This window comes from Peromyscus californicus, unplaced genomic scaffold (genome assembly GCF_007827085.1).
Source record: "Peromyscus californicus insignis strain IS unplaced genomic scaffold, ASM782708v3 Scaffold_5__1_contigs__length_169319896, whole genome shotgun sequence".
Lineage (NCBI taxonomy): Eukaryota > Metazoa > Chordata > Mammalia > Rodentia > Cricetidae > Peromyscus > Peromyscus californicus.
The window spans coordinates 154,158,453-154,175,105 of NW_026294573.1; the positions used below are offsets into that span (position 1 = coordinate 154,158,453).

General features: G+C 36.9%; 1 protein-coding gene across 1 annotated transcript in view; it reads right to left on the reverse strand.

Annotated features, from left to right (window-relative positions):
* Positions 1-16,653, reverse strand: part of Cnbd1 (cyclic nucleotide binding domain containing 1) — a 376,362-nt gene that overhangs the window by 335,285 nt on the left and 24,424 nt on the right. The window contains exons 2-3 of the mRNA XM_052716755.1: positions 7,965-8,037; positions 943-1,056 (exon numbers count right to left, since the gene is read on the reverse strand). Coding sequence (XP_052572715.1) covers positions 943-1,056; positions 7,965-8,037 — 187 coding nt within the window. The remainder of the gene's footprint in view (positions 1-942; positions 1,057-7,964; positions 8,038-16,653) is intronic.

The following is a 16,653-nucleotide window of genomic DNA, read 5'->3' on the forward strand; positions in this document are numbered from 1 at the left end:
ACACTTTTGTATTAGTTATTTTTATCCTGCTATGATAAAATATCCCAAGGAGAAGTAACTTCTAGCAGGAAGGGTTTATGTGGGCTTATGGTTCCAGGAGGATTGTTTATAATGCTGAGGAAAGCATGATAGCTGGTGGACAGAGCAGGAAGCTGAGTCATTTTGGAAAGTTTCATAATGTGCCATTCTGGTTAGGCTTAGTCTATGGTATAAGGTGGCATGAGGAACTTATGGATAGCTGAAATGGCCCTCTTTCCCCATCTTTTCACTAAGTGATAGCACTGTTGCATTTTTTGGTTAAGAAATGAGTTTGGGAGGATCACGGGGAACACAAACTACTCAATATATAATGAGTCTGCTGTGCTGCTTTTGGGCATAGAGCTGAGGCACACTGTATCAGCACATGGCAGAGACACTTGTCCATCTGGGTTTATTACAACACTATCTGCAATAGTCTAGATTTTAACTAGCCTAGTTGACTATCAACAGATAGCTAGAACAAGAAAATGTAGAATATGTACAACAGAGTTTTACTCAGTCCAAAAAAAAAAAAAAACTAGATAAAATTAGGTTGTTTGTAACAGAAATAGATGCACTTAAAGATGATTATATTAAGTAAAATGGGAAAACTCATAAAAACAAAACAAATATAGTTTTTAATTTCCTTTATGGATCCTGGAATTTACATAGATTCATAAAATCACTTAAATATATAATAGATGCATATGTGGGATGAAATTAGAAATGAGACTAAGGGAATAAACAGCAGAAGAGAGGGCAGAGAGTGGGTATGGGGAGGTGGATATGTTACAGGATATGATATACTTGAATAAAATTGTCATTATAAAACTCAGCAGCACTATGCAATATGAATACATGACAATTCTAAAAAGCACACATACATTCACACATAGATTTCGTTTTCAAAAAAGGACATTTTACCTTTTTTCATCCTGTTGGGAAATTTTAGGCAGTACTGTTTTTTCATGTATGAATATCTGAGGATATTTCTTCATGAATTCATCGTGAGCTGTCAAATTAAGGGAAGAATGCCGGCTTAAGAAAAATAGAGAAAATAAGTGTCAGTATAACACACAATAGCTTTTTTTAAAAGAGCATTAATACAATATATTAATTCTGTATTAATTTTATGTCAAGCTTTTTATTTCTGCAATTGAATAAATCTGTTATTTCATATAACATAATAAAAATTTCTCCAAAGTGATTCTGAAGTCCCTTACATACTCATAACCAGGGATTGTAGTTTTCTGAATCTTTGCAATGATTAATGAAAACCTCATACACTATTTTTTAGGTCTGCAGTAAAAACTGTTATGTGAAAATCCTCAGCATTTCCCACTCTGGAATAATCTAGGATGGGTTTGGTAAGTGGAGGTTCAGTTATCTCTTACTGATAAATCACAAACTTCTCTAGTGAAGAAGGGTAGACTTCTCTACTTTAAATATCCTCCCCTGAGTGAATTCTTCCACTGCAAACATACCAATAAACAAGATCTATGGAAATAGGGCAAATTGTCATGAAATGTTGGGTAATAACCATTGTTTCTAGAAAATCTGCCTCATTCAATTTTCAAGTGACAGCCACCATAAAATGTTGTCAATATCTGAAATGCCAAACATTCATCTTGACAGCTCATTTCAATAATTAGTAAAAATGGCCATCTTTCAGATTGAACAATGACAAATATCTTGGTCAATATTTGGTTCATGGCAATGAATATAAAATCCCTCAATAAAAATCTTTTTCTTGTTTTCTTGTCAATGCAAACAGTGACACATTGAAATATTTGCAGCAATTTCTTTTTCTCTGGACTGTATTTTCTAAAACATTGTATTGATATTTCACACAAAATAAATTATATGTAATTTAAAATCTTATTTTATTTACCTCGATTCAAACAGTAAAATGTTAGTGTGATTTAATTCATTCAGTATTTTAGTTATTTTCTCACACTGTGGCGGCCCAAATTACTCAGGGTCAGAGAATCTGAGCTTGCTTTATCCAACAGGACTGCATAATGAGATGATTTAGCCAGGGGTATGTTTACCAGGTATTTGGACGGATCTACACTTGGCTGGCTGTTCAGTGTGCTTTGATTTTGCAAGGGGGAGGTTGTTTGCCTCTCCCCTTAGCATATTATTAAAAGCCCTTTTGGACAAAGCTCGGGGCAACTGGGTATTTATCCAGGGCCCTCCCAAAGCTATCATGTGTCGCTGTCTTTCTTATTGTCTCCTTCTATCTTTCTATTATTTCTTCATTTCTCTCTCCTGCACCAAGAACCCTTCGAAGTTAGGAGCAGGTCAGAGCTGGACTCCGGCAAACTCCCACATCACACCATGTACATATACTGATCAAATATCTACTCAGTTCTTAAATCTGTCCACTTATGTTTGTGGGGGATTTCCAAAGATATTCCATATGTGTATTTGGAATAATCATCTGTTAATTTCCTTCAAGTACTTGTTCTATTCCATATAGTGTAGTAATGTCTCGCTGCATATTTTTATAACCTACTGATTTTGATATATACCTATTTACATATAAAATAGTTAGCCACATCATATAACCAGGATATGAGGGATATATAATAGAAATTAAAACTAAACTGACTTGAAACCTCATTCATTTAACCTCTGAGATATGGTGAACCAACTAAAAAAGCAAATTATTTCTGATTATGTCAGGCACTGTTTTAACCAATTTGTATACAGCACATCATTTAATTCTTACATCTGTATGTTTAAATACACTTATCCTCATTTTATATATGAAGAACTTGAGACTGAGAGAACTTTAAAAATATCTCTTTTTTTATCTACATGCAGCCCATGGCATAAGTCTTAGAACATTATTCTAAACTGTAATATGGATAGATCATCTTTGAAGTGGATTAAAGAGTTTCTCCAAGAATATGGAGACCTAATTCACTTTTGTCTATCATCATTTATAGGTGTGACAGACATCTCCTTCACCTAATTCTTGGGAATTTCCAACATAAATTGGATGGCATACATGAATCCAGTGTTTATCATCTGGACATTTGAAAACAATGTGTCCAAGAAGTGGAATGGAAGCACTGAGTGCTATGTCTGGGGATGACATAATTCTCAGAAAATCCATAAGTGTCCTTATGATACTGATGATATGTGTTCTCTGTCAGAAGAATTATGCTGGTGGTATATTCCCACCGTTATATCTCCTATATCCAGGGACTGTGACATTCAATGATTAAAGTACACAAGAAGATACCATAAGGTGGGGGCTGGGAAACTGAAGCAAGTATGCCCCCAAAGACAGATCCCTGGCCCATTCATTAAAAGTACATTTTAAAATGTATAATTAGGATGTAGTCAGTTCCTATAATGATTTTTATAATAGGCATAAATATAAACTCTCATTTTAAATTTTTGGGTTTTTTTACATGTAGATAACTGCCAAGACTGATTTTTATGCCCCTACAAAACCATATCATGTACTGAGGCCTTATACCTCAATGTGATTATATTTGGTGACATACAACTACAAGGAACATTGAAAGATATAGTCTAACTCTATACAGAAAGAAAAGGACACAGTCTAGGAAAATGTAAAGAAGTCTGAAATAAATATAAAATTCAGTCCTGTTTTTATAAATCAAAGTTATTATTTAAACATACAGTTATCATTTGTGGATAAGGAAATGATGCCCACGAGGTTTAAATAATCTTCCCAAGTTTATGTGAAGTAAAAAAAAAATTCATTATGTAAACGTACATGTCTTGATTTCAACACTAGTGTTTTTCTATTGTTAGAGAGGGTGTAGTTTGACAGGGAGGAAGAAAGTATGTTGAGAAATTAGGAAATGCTGGCTAGTTGATGTATATCATTTCCCTGACCATGAATAGCATACTATCCCTATTACAGCTGAACTCTAGAAAGTGAAATATGAAAGAGAGGGAGGGAAAGATGTGTACCTATATTTGGCCCTTAAAAAGGCTTCCCATTAAAAATTTCCAATGTCCTTTCCTTGTCTAGATTGAAGCCTAGAAAAACCAGCCAAGGAAGCTTCCAAATCAGTATCACCTATATTTTTTCTAATACAGCTGTTCAAAATGTGTGTTCAAAATGTGTGGCTTCCTCAGCAATAGTCTTACCATCAAGTTCTGTGGGCAACTAAGAGCAATGGCTATAGCTGTATTGTTTAGGGGAGTATGCCTGACCAACAACTCAGGATAAAATGAAAAAACAAAGGTTTGGTAGACTCTTAAAATCCCAACCTAGAAATAGCTAGGTCAGTCAAAAGGAAAAACAAAAAATAGCATAATGAGAATGAAAATAAAAGAAAAAAACCACAAAGGTTTATCAAAATAAACTACTCAGGTTGATGGTTTATGCATGTGAGATGGAAATACTCTACACAATATTTTATGTGCCCCATATTCTCCTCCAACTCAATAAAATGTTCACTGATAAATTACATTTATGAATTTATCTTGAGGCAATTTACATTTTTGTTTTAAATTAAATAAGTCATAAAAGTTTGACCCGTTTGACTTCTTATAGATTATTTCCACCTGAGTTTGTCTTTCAAATAATGACGTGTCTATTCATTCTCTTGATGAAAATTGAAAGAACTATGAGACTGCCCTTTCACAACAAGGGCAGTGGGAGCAGGTGAAGGTTTATATAAGTTAGCTGAACAAATATATATGTTTCTTCATAGTGGAAATGATCCTCAAGATACAAAATGAGGTGAAGAAAAATGCTATTTAATGATGCCAGTAAATTTAACATTAAGTCCTTTACCTGATTAAAAAGGTCATTCAATCAGTGATCTTTCCAGATGTTGCATTACAACACAACTCTTGTCAATGTTCTCTACACTTATTTTAGAACTATTTTAGAAACATAAATCTCTTGCTATGAACTCACTTGATCATCTTCCTCACTTATTGACACAACTTGGTAACCAATAAAGAAGTTATGTTCAAATGGTGTTTTATCAAGGTAAAGGTACATACAACCACAACCAGCTAATCATAAAGCTTAATTCTTTACTTCTCATTTGCAAGACATTGCTAAAATAATTTAAAAGATGTTTCCAAAATACTAACTGAAATATGACTTTAAGAGGTACTTTAAAGAAGAGAGAAAAAATATGTAAACTCAAGGCATATTGTCAACACAAAAATGAGTGAAGAATGGTTGGAGTGCAGGTGGACAGTGGTTATGTCTTCATAATTCCAAAAGTACAGCTGAAGGAAAGTTATTGCAGCTGTGGTGATTTGAATAGGAATGACCCCCATAGGCTCATATGTGTAATACTTAGTCCCCAGTTGATGAACTATTTGGGAACAATTACATATGGCCTTGTATGTCCTTGTTGCAGGATATATGCCACTGGGGATAGGCTTTGATACCCAGTCTCTCTCTCTGCCTTCCGCTTACCTATCATGAAGTAAAGCTCAGATATTCAGAGCCTGTCTGCACCCCACCATAATGAACATGGACCAACCCTCTAAAACTGTAACCAAGCCAATTAGATGCTTTATTTTAGCAGAGTTGCCTTGGTCATGATGTCTCTTCACCACAATAGAATAGCAACTGAGACAGAAATAGGTACCATGGGCTGGCATATTGCTATGATAGATCTGACCAGGCTGTTTATTGGAAGAGTATAGAAGATTTTGAGACTTTGGACTAGAAAAGTAGTTGAGCACTTTAAGAGGGACTTACTGCTTCATACTTGTAGGAGCACGGAAGACAATAGTATAGAGGGAGATTAGGACTTTGGAAGCCTGGTTCCAAGGCTTCAGAGGGCAAGAATACTAGTTAGGGACCTACAGAATATTCTTGTGATGTTTTGGCAAAGAATGAGGCCACTATTTTCACTTGTCCTAAAACTGCTTTAGGCTAAATTGAAGAGAATTGGATTAATGTCATTGGTGGAAATTTTAAGACAGCCTAGTAGTGACAGTATTATGTATTGATCATTTTTATGAAGATCTACAATGAAAAAGAGCAAGCAGGGCACAAAAAAATACAAACTGTGCAGTTTAAAGAGAAAAAGAGCACCAGGAAATGTAACACTGGAGCCAAATCTTGTGTTCAAGGAGATAAAATGTTTAAAGAAAGGTATTATTCAAAATGGAATAGAGTGATGCCCTAAGGGCAAGACCCCAACCAGCTAAGCTTCCAATTTCTGAAAAGGAATTAAAGGAAAGCTTAAGCAGCAAAGGAAACTATCAACAACAAAAACCTTACACAAATGTAATTCAGGGAGGGTGCCAGGTTCCAGTGGTAACAAACAGAATAACTAGGCAGCTTGGCCATTTGATTCTGGATTTGGAGTCAAGAAAGATACAGGAAAGGGCTTGTAGACTCTTCCTCTATAGTTAGGAAAAGTTGATTAGGTCAGGCTTGTACATGAAAAAGAGCAAGCAGGTAGGCCCAGGGAGGTCATTGCATGAAACTGTGAAGGTGAAACCTAAGTTTCACTGGAGACCTGAAGATGCTGGAGATGCCAGAGCCATGGGGTACTTGGCAAGGAGAGCTTCTAACAGGCTGTGGAACCAGCCCAAGAGAGAGAAATGTGCTGCAGTCAGCAAACCTGGAAGGAAAGAGTCATCTATAATAAACCTTTTTAACATCAGATATGGAGCTGCAAAATTTGTAGTTTGACCTGCTGGGGGGTCTTGCTTTGCTCCAGTATTTCCCCAGTATTGGAATGATAATGTTTATTCTGTGCCATTGTATGTTGGAAATATGTGATCTGCTTTTTGCTTTTTTTTTTTTAACATAGGGTTACAGTTAAGAGATTGCCTTGAGTCTCAGAAGAGACTTTGAGAGAGTGTTGAGACTGTGAATGACTATGGGGACTTTTGAAGTTGGACTGAAAGCATTTTGTTTTTTGTTTTTTTTTTTTTTTTTTTTTTTGGTTTTTCGAGACAAGGTTTCTCTGTGTAGCTTTGCGCCTTTCCTGGAACTCGCTTTGGAGACCAGGCTGGCCTCGAACTCACAAAGATCCGCCTGGCTCTGCCTCCCGAGTGCTGGGATTAAAGGCATGCGCCACCACCGCCCGGCTAGCATTTTGTTTTATAATATGGCTACAAGCCTATAGGGGCCAGTGAGTAGAAATGTAGTTTGAATGAGAATATTCCCCATATGCTCATGTTTAACTGCTTGGTCCCAGTTAGTGGAACTCTTTGGGAAAGATTAGGAGATAGACATTTTTGGAGTAGGTGTGGCCTTCTTGAAGGAAGTATGGCACTGGGGGTGGGCTTTAAGGTTTCAAAAGCCCATGCAGTGTCTTTTTCTAGAGACGTACTGCCTGCAGATCAGGATGTAAAACTCGCAACTACTGCATCAGGGCCATGCCTATCTGCTTCCCCGTAATGATAAAGGACTAACCCTCTAAAATTGTAACCAAGATCCCAACTAAATGCTTTCTTTTATAAGTATTATCTTGGTCAAGGTGTCTCTTCAGAGCAATAGAACAGTAATTAAAACAACAACAAAATACATTTTAAAGTTCTGTGTTCAATTCTCATGCCTCTTAGAAATTCTAAACTCTAGAAAGGACTAGTTCCTATTTCCCTTTCTCCAGACCACTCCAAACAGATGTCCCTATGCCCGTCTCAGGTACTTGCACTCAGTATTTGTGTTTTCAACCATTTAAGTCTTTCTCCTTGTGACTGTTTTTTGAGTAATAAAAAGGGCCCAGTTTGGAATGCTTTATGTTTATTCCATACTAAATCAGTTTCCTTAAAATATGTCATATATATATATATATATTCTACCTTTTCAATATATAGAAATAAACCCCAAGTTTCAAATATATATATCCATGTGGTAAATCAGGTACTTGTGAGAGTTAGAGCATTCTCATTACTATACTTTACCCACAAACAAGCAGTGGTATTGCTTTCTCTATGACAGAAAAGGAAATTCATGAGTAACTTGCCTGCTCTGCAGTTCTCTAATGTGGCATAAGGCATTCAACTGACCATAATTAATGTTCCTGCTTGGCCTCAGGCCTGCAAAAAGAAATCAATTAAAGTGTGAGTAATTTTCTGTTATCTTATTATCAAGTGTGTAAATAGGATTTAACTACAAACATTCATCATACTAAAAATATTTCAATGATCATAAAGTAAGATATTGTATGCACAGTCTCTAATAAACAAATAAAATTCAGTACGATGATTAAGTATAGAATTTACTTTTAAAATGTGTTTTGATTATATCTACTCCTGACATCTCCCTTTTTCTCCTCCTGGTCTCCTCCGTCTATCATTCCCCCATGAACTTCACATACACTTATATTTTCTTTATAATCTATGGAATCTAATTAGTGCTGCACATTTAAACATGGATATAAGACCATCCACTGGAGATGAGCAACCTATGAGGGGCCACACCCTTGAAAGAAATAGACTCTCTCTCCCCCAGAAGCTATCAGTTGTTTATAGGTCTCAAGCTAGGGGTAGCCTCTCCCCATTCCATGTTGTTTGGCTTGATTTTGTACTAGTCTTACGTAGACAGCCATAGCTGCTTTGAGTCTACAAGTGCAGTCAGTTGTCCAGTCCTGTTGCATAAGACACTATTTTCTAGCAGTGCTCCTTGTGCTCTGGCCCTGCCAATCTTACTAGTGATAGACCTGGGCAGATAGAGGAAGTAATAAGGAGGGTGGAGAGAGGAGCTTGCTCTCTTTCAGCAGAAGATTTTGTAGGGGTAAGGACTAGTAGCTTGCTGTTCTGTCTCTCTGATCTTTCAGCTTTTACCCCAATATCCGGCTCAGGGTTTTTTATTAATAAGACCATATAGCAATTCTTGCTACATCTGGCAACCCAACATTTGTGGCATAAATTCACTAAAAAGCTGCTTGTGGCCTTGCAGGCCCCTGGCTCAGACTCAAGCTGCAACATGGTCAGAGTCTCCACCCCACATGGGCTGGAGTCTCTTTGACTTCTTCTCTTCTCGTGGTTTGTGGGTTCTCTCTTGATCCACATCTCAGACTGCTACCACACTATGCAGCTGCCTTGAAACTCATTCAGGCTTCTCCTGCTCCAGGCAAAAGCAGTTAGCCTCACATCTGAAGCATCATTGTCAGCAAATTTGATGAGTCAATTTAAATTTCTTAAAGGGAGGAATTAGTTAAAAGAGAATTTTTTCCCACATTAAAAACTGGGAAACATTTTTACAATGGAGAGAATTTGGTCTCTGTTTGATAACCCATTAGGTGGTCTGAAAATGGAACAATTACATGAGAAGTTAATTTATGTTGATGGGATTTGTGTAACATCAATTATAAGTATTATTTGTTTGATCATTTTTGTTTTAGCATCAAAAAGATTGGTTAATATGAATACCAAGATAAAAGTTTTAGAAAAATGTGTTAAAACAGACCTGCCAAGATAAAAGTTTTAGAAAAATGTGTTAAAACAGACCATGGAGAAATTCAGACCAGACAGAGGAATTTAAAGGTGAACCTATCTCAGTATTGCATTATATGGTTATAGAGAAACAGCTTAACACTTTCAAACAGCCAACCTTAATCTATCCAGTAACCTTACTGGAACTGCCAAATGCTCAAGGCTGTGTATAAGCTGATTGGACTCCTGTGCAAATGTTAGATTTGAGGAGATTCAAAGAAGCTATAGTGTCATATGATACATATTCTCCATATGTGAAGCAAATGTTAAATTCATGGTCAACTTGTAATAGAATTATTGTTAGTAAATTGGTTGCAGAACGTGAGTTTTGCAACTCTGTGGGTTTGGTGTCCTGACTACTGGGGGAGTCAGGAAACACCTTGATCTGTGTAGCACAGCTGTGATGACTGAAACTGCAAAGAGACAGTTCAGCCCTGGAGGGCAAGGTATCCAGGACACCTCAAGCTGCTCAGAACAACAGCTCTGCCCTGAAGGTGTCCTGGACACCTAGAGCTGTGTAGCACAGCTCTGACAGCTAGAACTGCAAAGAAACAGCCCAACTCTGGAAGGGAAATTTTTCTGACTTCTCAGCAGAGTCAGGCCTGGAACTGCTTCAGCAGGGACAGGTATCCTGACTCTTCAGGAAAGTTGGACTAAACCTGGTGTGATGGGGGATGGTCTCCCTGCAGGATACAGCAATCCTGCTCTTCTCCTGGGGAGCTGCAATCTCCACTTCAGTGTTACCAGCTCTCTCTTGCTCAGTCCACTATGGGATGTCTTAGCAAGGTTCTTCTGTTCAGTTCCTCCTTGCTCAATCCACTATGGGATGTCTTAGCAAGGTTCTTCTGTTCAGTTCCTCCTTGCTCAATCCACTATGGGATGTCTTAGCAAGGTTCTTCTGTTCAGCTCCCCCTTGCTCAATCCACTATGAGATGTCTCAGCAAGGTTCTTCTGTTCAGCTCCCCGCTTGCTCAATCCACTATGGGACATCTTAGCAAGGTTCTTCTGTTCAGCTCCCCCCTTGCTCAGTCCACTCTGGGATGTCTTAGCAAGATTCTTCTGTTCAGCTCCCCCCTTGCTCAGTCCACTATGGGATGTCCTAGCAAGGTTCTTCTGTGCACCAGTGAATGAAGGCTTCACCTAAAACTCTTTTGGGAAAGAGATTTATTTGGGAAGGAGGAGTCCAGGAGAGTAGCTGCCTCTACCAGGGTGGAGAGAACAGCTCACAACTGACCAGGCAGGGCGCTTTATATAGGATGTCCAGGGGGCAGAGTCAACTGTGATTGGTTAATTTTTTTCCTGCCCAGGGATTGGCCAGTTTTGTGGGCAAGGGACAGAGATGGCCCTGATTTCAGGGCCAAACTGTGTTTCTTTCACTGGCCTTTCTTGACTTTTTGACACTACCTCTAAGGCCAGGGCACATTTCTTTCACTGACTCTGATTCTAGGGACCAAGAGTATTATTTTAATACTAGTTTCAGAATCAGGGCATATTTCCTTGGTTCTGGGTTTGGGATAAAGTGTTCATTTCTCTGGCTCAGATCCCAAACACAGGCTGTGTTTCTTTCCCTGGTCCTGGGCCCTCGGGCCAGAATTCTACTGTCCTGCTCTGTGATTGGTTGGTTTCACAAGTCAGTTGGACAGGGGCAGAGATGGCTCTGATCTGGGCTAAACTGTGTTTCTCTCACTGGCCTTACTTAGCTTTTAGACACTACCTCTAAGGCCAGGACACATTTCATTCACTGACTCTGATTCTAGGGGCCAAGAGTGGGTTTTTTTGGTACTGGTTTCAGAGTCAGGGCATGTTTCCTTGGTTCATTTCTCTGACTCAGGTCCCAAACACAGTCTGTGTTTCCTTCCTTGGTCCTGGGCCCTAGGGACAGGATTCTACTGTCCTGCTCTGTGATTGGTTGTTTTCACAAGTCAGTTAGACAGGGGCAGAGATGGCTCTAATCTGAGCTAAACTGTGTTTCTCTCACTGGCCTTATCTGAGCCATCCTTCCCAAATTTTGGGCTTCAGGGTCAGGGTGGGTTTCTCTAGCCAGCCCCTTTTCCCTGCAATTATACCTGAAGACTGAAAAGATTTGGGTAAAGCTGTTCTAGAGGCTGGTCCCTAGTTACAATGGAGGACTTGATGGAAAGGTGAGGCTAAGACTATTCAACAATGATGTAGGACTAGAGGTATGGAAATTTCTCAAGATCAACTTCTTGGAGAAAGCTTATGCTGATACACAAAGACAATCTTTATATGATGACCACACCCTAATTTTATGCCAAATGGCAGCCTTGAATGCTTGGGACAGAATTGAAGAAGTAGGAAAGAAAATTGAGTTATTTACAAAAGATAAACAGAGCCCAAAAGAAATCTTCATGAATTTCTTACAAAGGCTATCTTCAGCAGTAAAGAAAATGATAACAAATTCAGAAACTAGACAGATAATAATTGAATCTCTGGCTTTTGAAAATGCTAATGCACAATGCAAAAGAATAATTAGGTCATTAAAGGCAAGATCAGCACCCTTGGAGGAATGGATCCAAGATACAATTAATATTGAATCTCATGACCATGATGATACTTGAATAGAAGAGGTGATTTCCAGAGGTTTGAAGAAAAATAGTAATGTCAAGTGTTTCAATTATGGTAAACAAGTTCATCTAAAAAGGGACTGTAAACAGGGTGTACCTAGAAACAATGTTTATTCAAGGAATAATCCCAACAGAATACCCCGCCCTTCTGGAATACGTGGAAGGTGTGGTAAAGGCAAACACTGAACTAATGAATATAGATCAACAAGGGACAGACAAGGTAATCATTTGCTTTTGCCATTGGGAAACTCCCTGAGGGGCCTCTCACAGGCCCCCATGACAAATTCAGTTCAGTCCTTTCCTGCCATCGTAAAAGAAACCCCTTTCCAGAGCAGTTAAATAACCAAATCCCTATTGTAAAAATAACCATACTGCTCAGGGTGATAGAACAGTTAGAGTAGAGAGAACAAAAAATTCAGGAGAAACCATAAAGTGAATTTTTGAAGCTTCTATAAATGAACAAAATCCAAAATTAGAAATACAAATAAATGGCATTCTCATGGAAGGTCTTGTAGACACAGATATGACCATAATAATAATTTCACCAGAATCTTGGTATTCAAATTGGCCTCTTCAGGAGGTAAATGTTCAGCTTTTAGGAACTGAAATGTTATCTCAAGTGAAACAGGGTGCAAGGAGAGTCAAATGTATAGGGCCAGAAGGACTAAGAGGAAAATTAAAGCCACATGTGGCTAACATAGCTATGAATCTATGGGAATGTGATTTATTACAACAATGAAATACCCAGATTAACAATCCTTCAACCTCAGAAACAAACCATAAAGTAACATATGTTTCTGAGAACAATATTAGAAGTTATTATAAAGAACAGTCACTGACGATTCAGATTGTACAAGAACAGGGAACAACAGCTGCTGATCTTTCAAAGACACCAACAGTCCTACCTTTAAAAAAATTAACAGACAAACCTGTACGCATTCAGCAATGGCCTTTAACAAATGAGAAACTACAGGCCTTAGAACAGCTGTTACAAGAGCAGTTAAATGCTCAGCATATTGAAGAATCAACAAGCCCTTGGAACTCTCCTGTATTTGTTATTAAAAAGAAATCTAGTAAATGGAGAATGGTAACAGATCTAAGAGCAATTAACAAGGTAATTCAGCCAGTGGACTCTCTAAAATCTGAAATTCCTTTTCCTACTCTGTTATCTAAAGGATGACCTCTTGTAGTTATTGATTTAAAAGACTGTTTCTTCTCAATATCATTATAAGAAAAAGAAGGAGAAAAATTTGCCTTCACGGTACCTACTGATGATAATTACCAGCCAGTCAAGAGATATCAATGGAGGGTTCTTCCACAGGAAATGTTAAATAGTCCAATCCTGTGCCAATAATTTGTATGACAACCATTGAAAGTAATATGCAAACAATTTCCTAAACCTATAGTTTACTATTACATGAATGACATTTTTACTAGTTGATTCAAATGTAGATACTTTAGAAAAAATGTTAAAGAAGAAAAATTTGCCTTGTTGGGATTAGAAACTGCTTCTGAAAAGATACAAAAAAGAGATTCTATTAATTATTTAGGATATAAAATAGGTCTACAAAAAATTAGATGCCAAAAGGTGCAAATTAGGAGATATCGACTACAGACACTTAATGACTTTCAAAGAATATTCAGAGACTTTTCCAATCTATGGATCACTATTGGGGTAAAAAAAGATGAAGAGAGTAATTTGTTCAAAATATTAGAGAGTGACAAGGACTTAAATTGTCCAAGAGGATTATCAGCTGAAGCTGAGAGAATTGGCTTCGGTGGAAAAGAAAATACAGGATGCATATGTGGATCATGTGGATCCAAAGCTCGATTAATTGTATTTTGGTTATTTTACCCTCTAAGCATTCTCCTACAGGAATTTTAATGCAGAAGATATTGTATTGGAATAAATATTTCCACCAAATAAACAGAGTAAAAAAGTAAAAATTTATATGGAAAAGATCTCTGAGTTGATTTTAAAAGGAAAATTGAGACTTCATCAATTAGCAGGAATATAGACCCAGGAGAAATTGTAGTACTTTTAACTAATGATGAAATTGACAAATTATGGGCAGAAAGTGAACTTTGGTAAAAAGCTTGCAATAATCTTTTGGGAGAGATTAACAACAAATATCCCAAAAGTGATAGAATTAAACCTATAAAGAGAGCTAACTGGATTCTGACTCTCATTGTATAGGAAACACCAATATCTGGAGCCCCTACATTTTATACACACACACACACACACACACACACACACACACACACACACACACACATGCACACACACAAACACACACATACACCCACAAAAAAAAGAAAGACAGGCTACAAATCAGAAAACTTAATTAAAGTAGTTCAAAGTTCTTGTAATTCTGTCCAAAAATTGGAATTCTATGTCATTCTAATGGATTTTTATATTTTATATGCCATTAATGGATTTTTACAGATCCTTATCAACATAGTTACTAACTCTCAGTATGCTGAAAGAGTGGTCTTACATATTGGAACTGCAGAATTTATCCCTGATGAGTCAGAATTAACTTCACTAATTATTCAATTACAAGAAATAATCAGGAATAAGAATCATCCCTTATGTATAACTCACATCCAATCCCATATGAGTCTGCCAGGCCCTCCAACACAAGGTAATGATGAGATTGACAAATTATTCATAGGAAATGTGCTGGAGGCCTCATAATTTCATTTAAAAAACATATCAATAGTAAGAGGTAAAAAAAAGGATTTTTCTATAACCTGGCAACAAGCCAAGGAAATTATAAGGAAATGTCCTACTTGTTCTTTTTACAATCAAACTCTACTACCAGCAGGATGTAACCCAAAGGGTACTCAAAGGAATGAAATCTGTCAGATGGATGTGTTTCATTTTGTAGAATTTGGAAAATTCAATTATGTACACCACACTACTGATACCTAATCAGGATTTCAATGGGCAACTGCTCTCAATTCCAAAAGGACTGATTCTGTAATCATGCATTTGCTACAAGTTATGGCCACCATGGGTATATCCGCACAAATTAAAACTGACAATGTTCCTGCATATGTCTCTGGTAAAATGAAACAGTTTTTTGCTTATTACAAATAAAGCATATTACAGGTACACCACACAATCCTACAAGCCAAGCAGTCATAAGAAGATCAAATCAAACTCTAAAGGATATACTAAATAAACAGAAAGGGGTAACAAAAAAAAACAGGAATAGATTACACAATGCTTTATGAACTTTGAATTTTCTCAGTGCTGATGAGAAAGGAACAATGGCTGTGAAGAGACATTGGATAATAGGAAAAAAAACTACAGAATTAAATCAGCCTATATACTTTAGAGATGTGCTGACCTCAAAACAGAAACCAGGATATGTGTTACATTGAGGACAAGGTTTTGCTTTTGTTTCTACAGGAGAAGAAAAGGTATAAATAAGACCAAAATTGATAAAGATTCAATTTGGACAAGAAATACCTCTTAATTAGAATAGGTGATAGTTCATCAACCAATATGACCATTCAATTTAAACTAACTTATACCACTAACAAATGCTTTTCAGTTGATCAGATATAACTTGCCAAAAAAGAATCTCCCCAAAGTTAGGGTTGGGGAAAGGTTTTGTTTTTGTCTTTCAGGAGAGTGAAGGCTAAGGAATCTGAAGAAAATTGGACAAATGAGACATCTGAAGAAAAAGGACAAATCATCCAGAAAATATTTCCCAAGATAAAGAGTAAGTTGGCCTACTGGTATATTACATATCTAACATGATAAAAAATCATAAGTCTTCCTAAATATTTGTTTCTGCTCTTCTCTACGACACTTAACAAAAGTGGTCTTTATGTAGTCCCAGTTCAATTAAAAATTAAAGCTGGCTTTGGAGTTGGAGCATGACTGTCTCCTTCTCTAAACCCAAGCATGCTTGTTAAAAGTAAATGCAAAATCTCTGTTATCATGTCAGAAGAGCCAGATGATATGATGCAGAAGAAAAAAAAATTAAAGGACTATTATATTGCCACTAATCTCATAATTCTTTGGTTTTGTTTTGACTCTTAAAACTTTTCTTAAGGTATAAATTTTATATCAAAATTTATAAGATATATATTATATCTATCTATCTATATATGTATATATATAATTAAACTTTTGTCATGATGTTAATGGTCATATAGATTACTAATTTTAGAAAAAAAGGCTTCATCCAGCTTCCTATACATGATTTTGGGTTTGAGTTTCTATCAGTTTTCTGCAGGGAACCATGACCATGCCTAACAATGACTTTGAAGTTGCCAAAAAGATGATTGGGTCACACAGTGATGATTCCATCAGGATGATGATGATAATACCACTAAGCTGACAAACATCATCCAAAGATCAGCTTTGGACTATAAACTGCTCAGGACAATTTTGAGATGGCTAGCTGAGATGATCCAGCCCCTCTGACTACTCGAGAAAGGACTTGAGATAAGCCCTGCATTTTCCCATTATGCAGAGACAACAAATAATACAGTTACTTCTCCAAGGACTTGACAATTAACCCAAAATTTTTCTTTTTAGGATCCCCTAAAGATACTGTCACCACCAGACAGCAGGAAGTAATTTTTTTTTAAAGATTTATTTATTATGTAT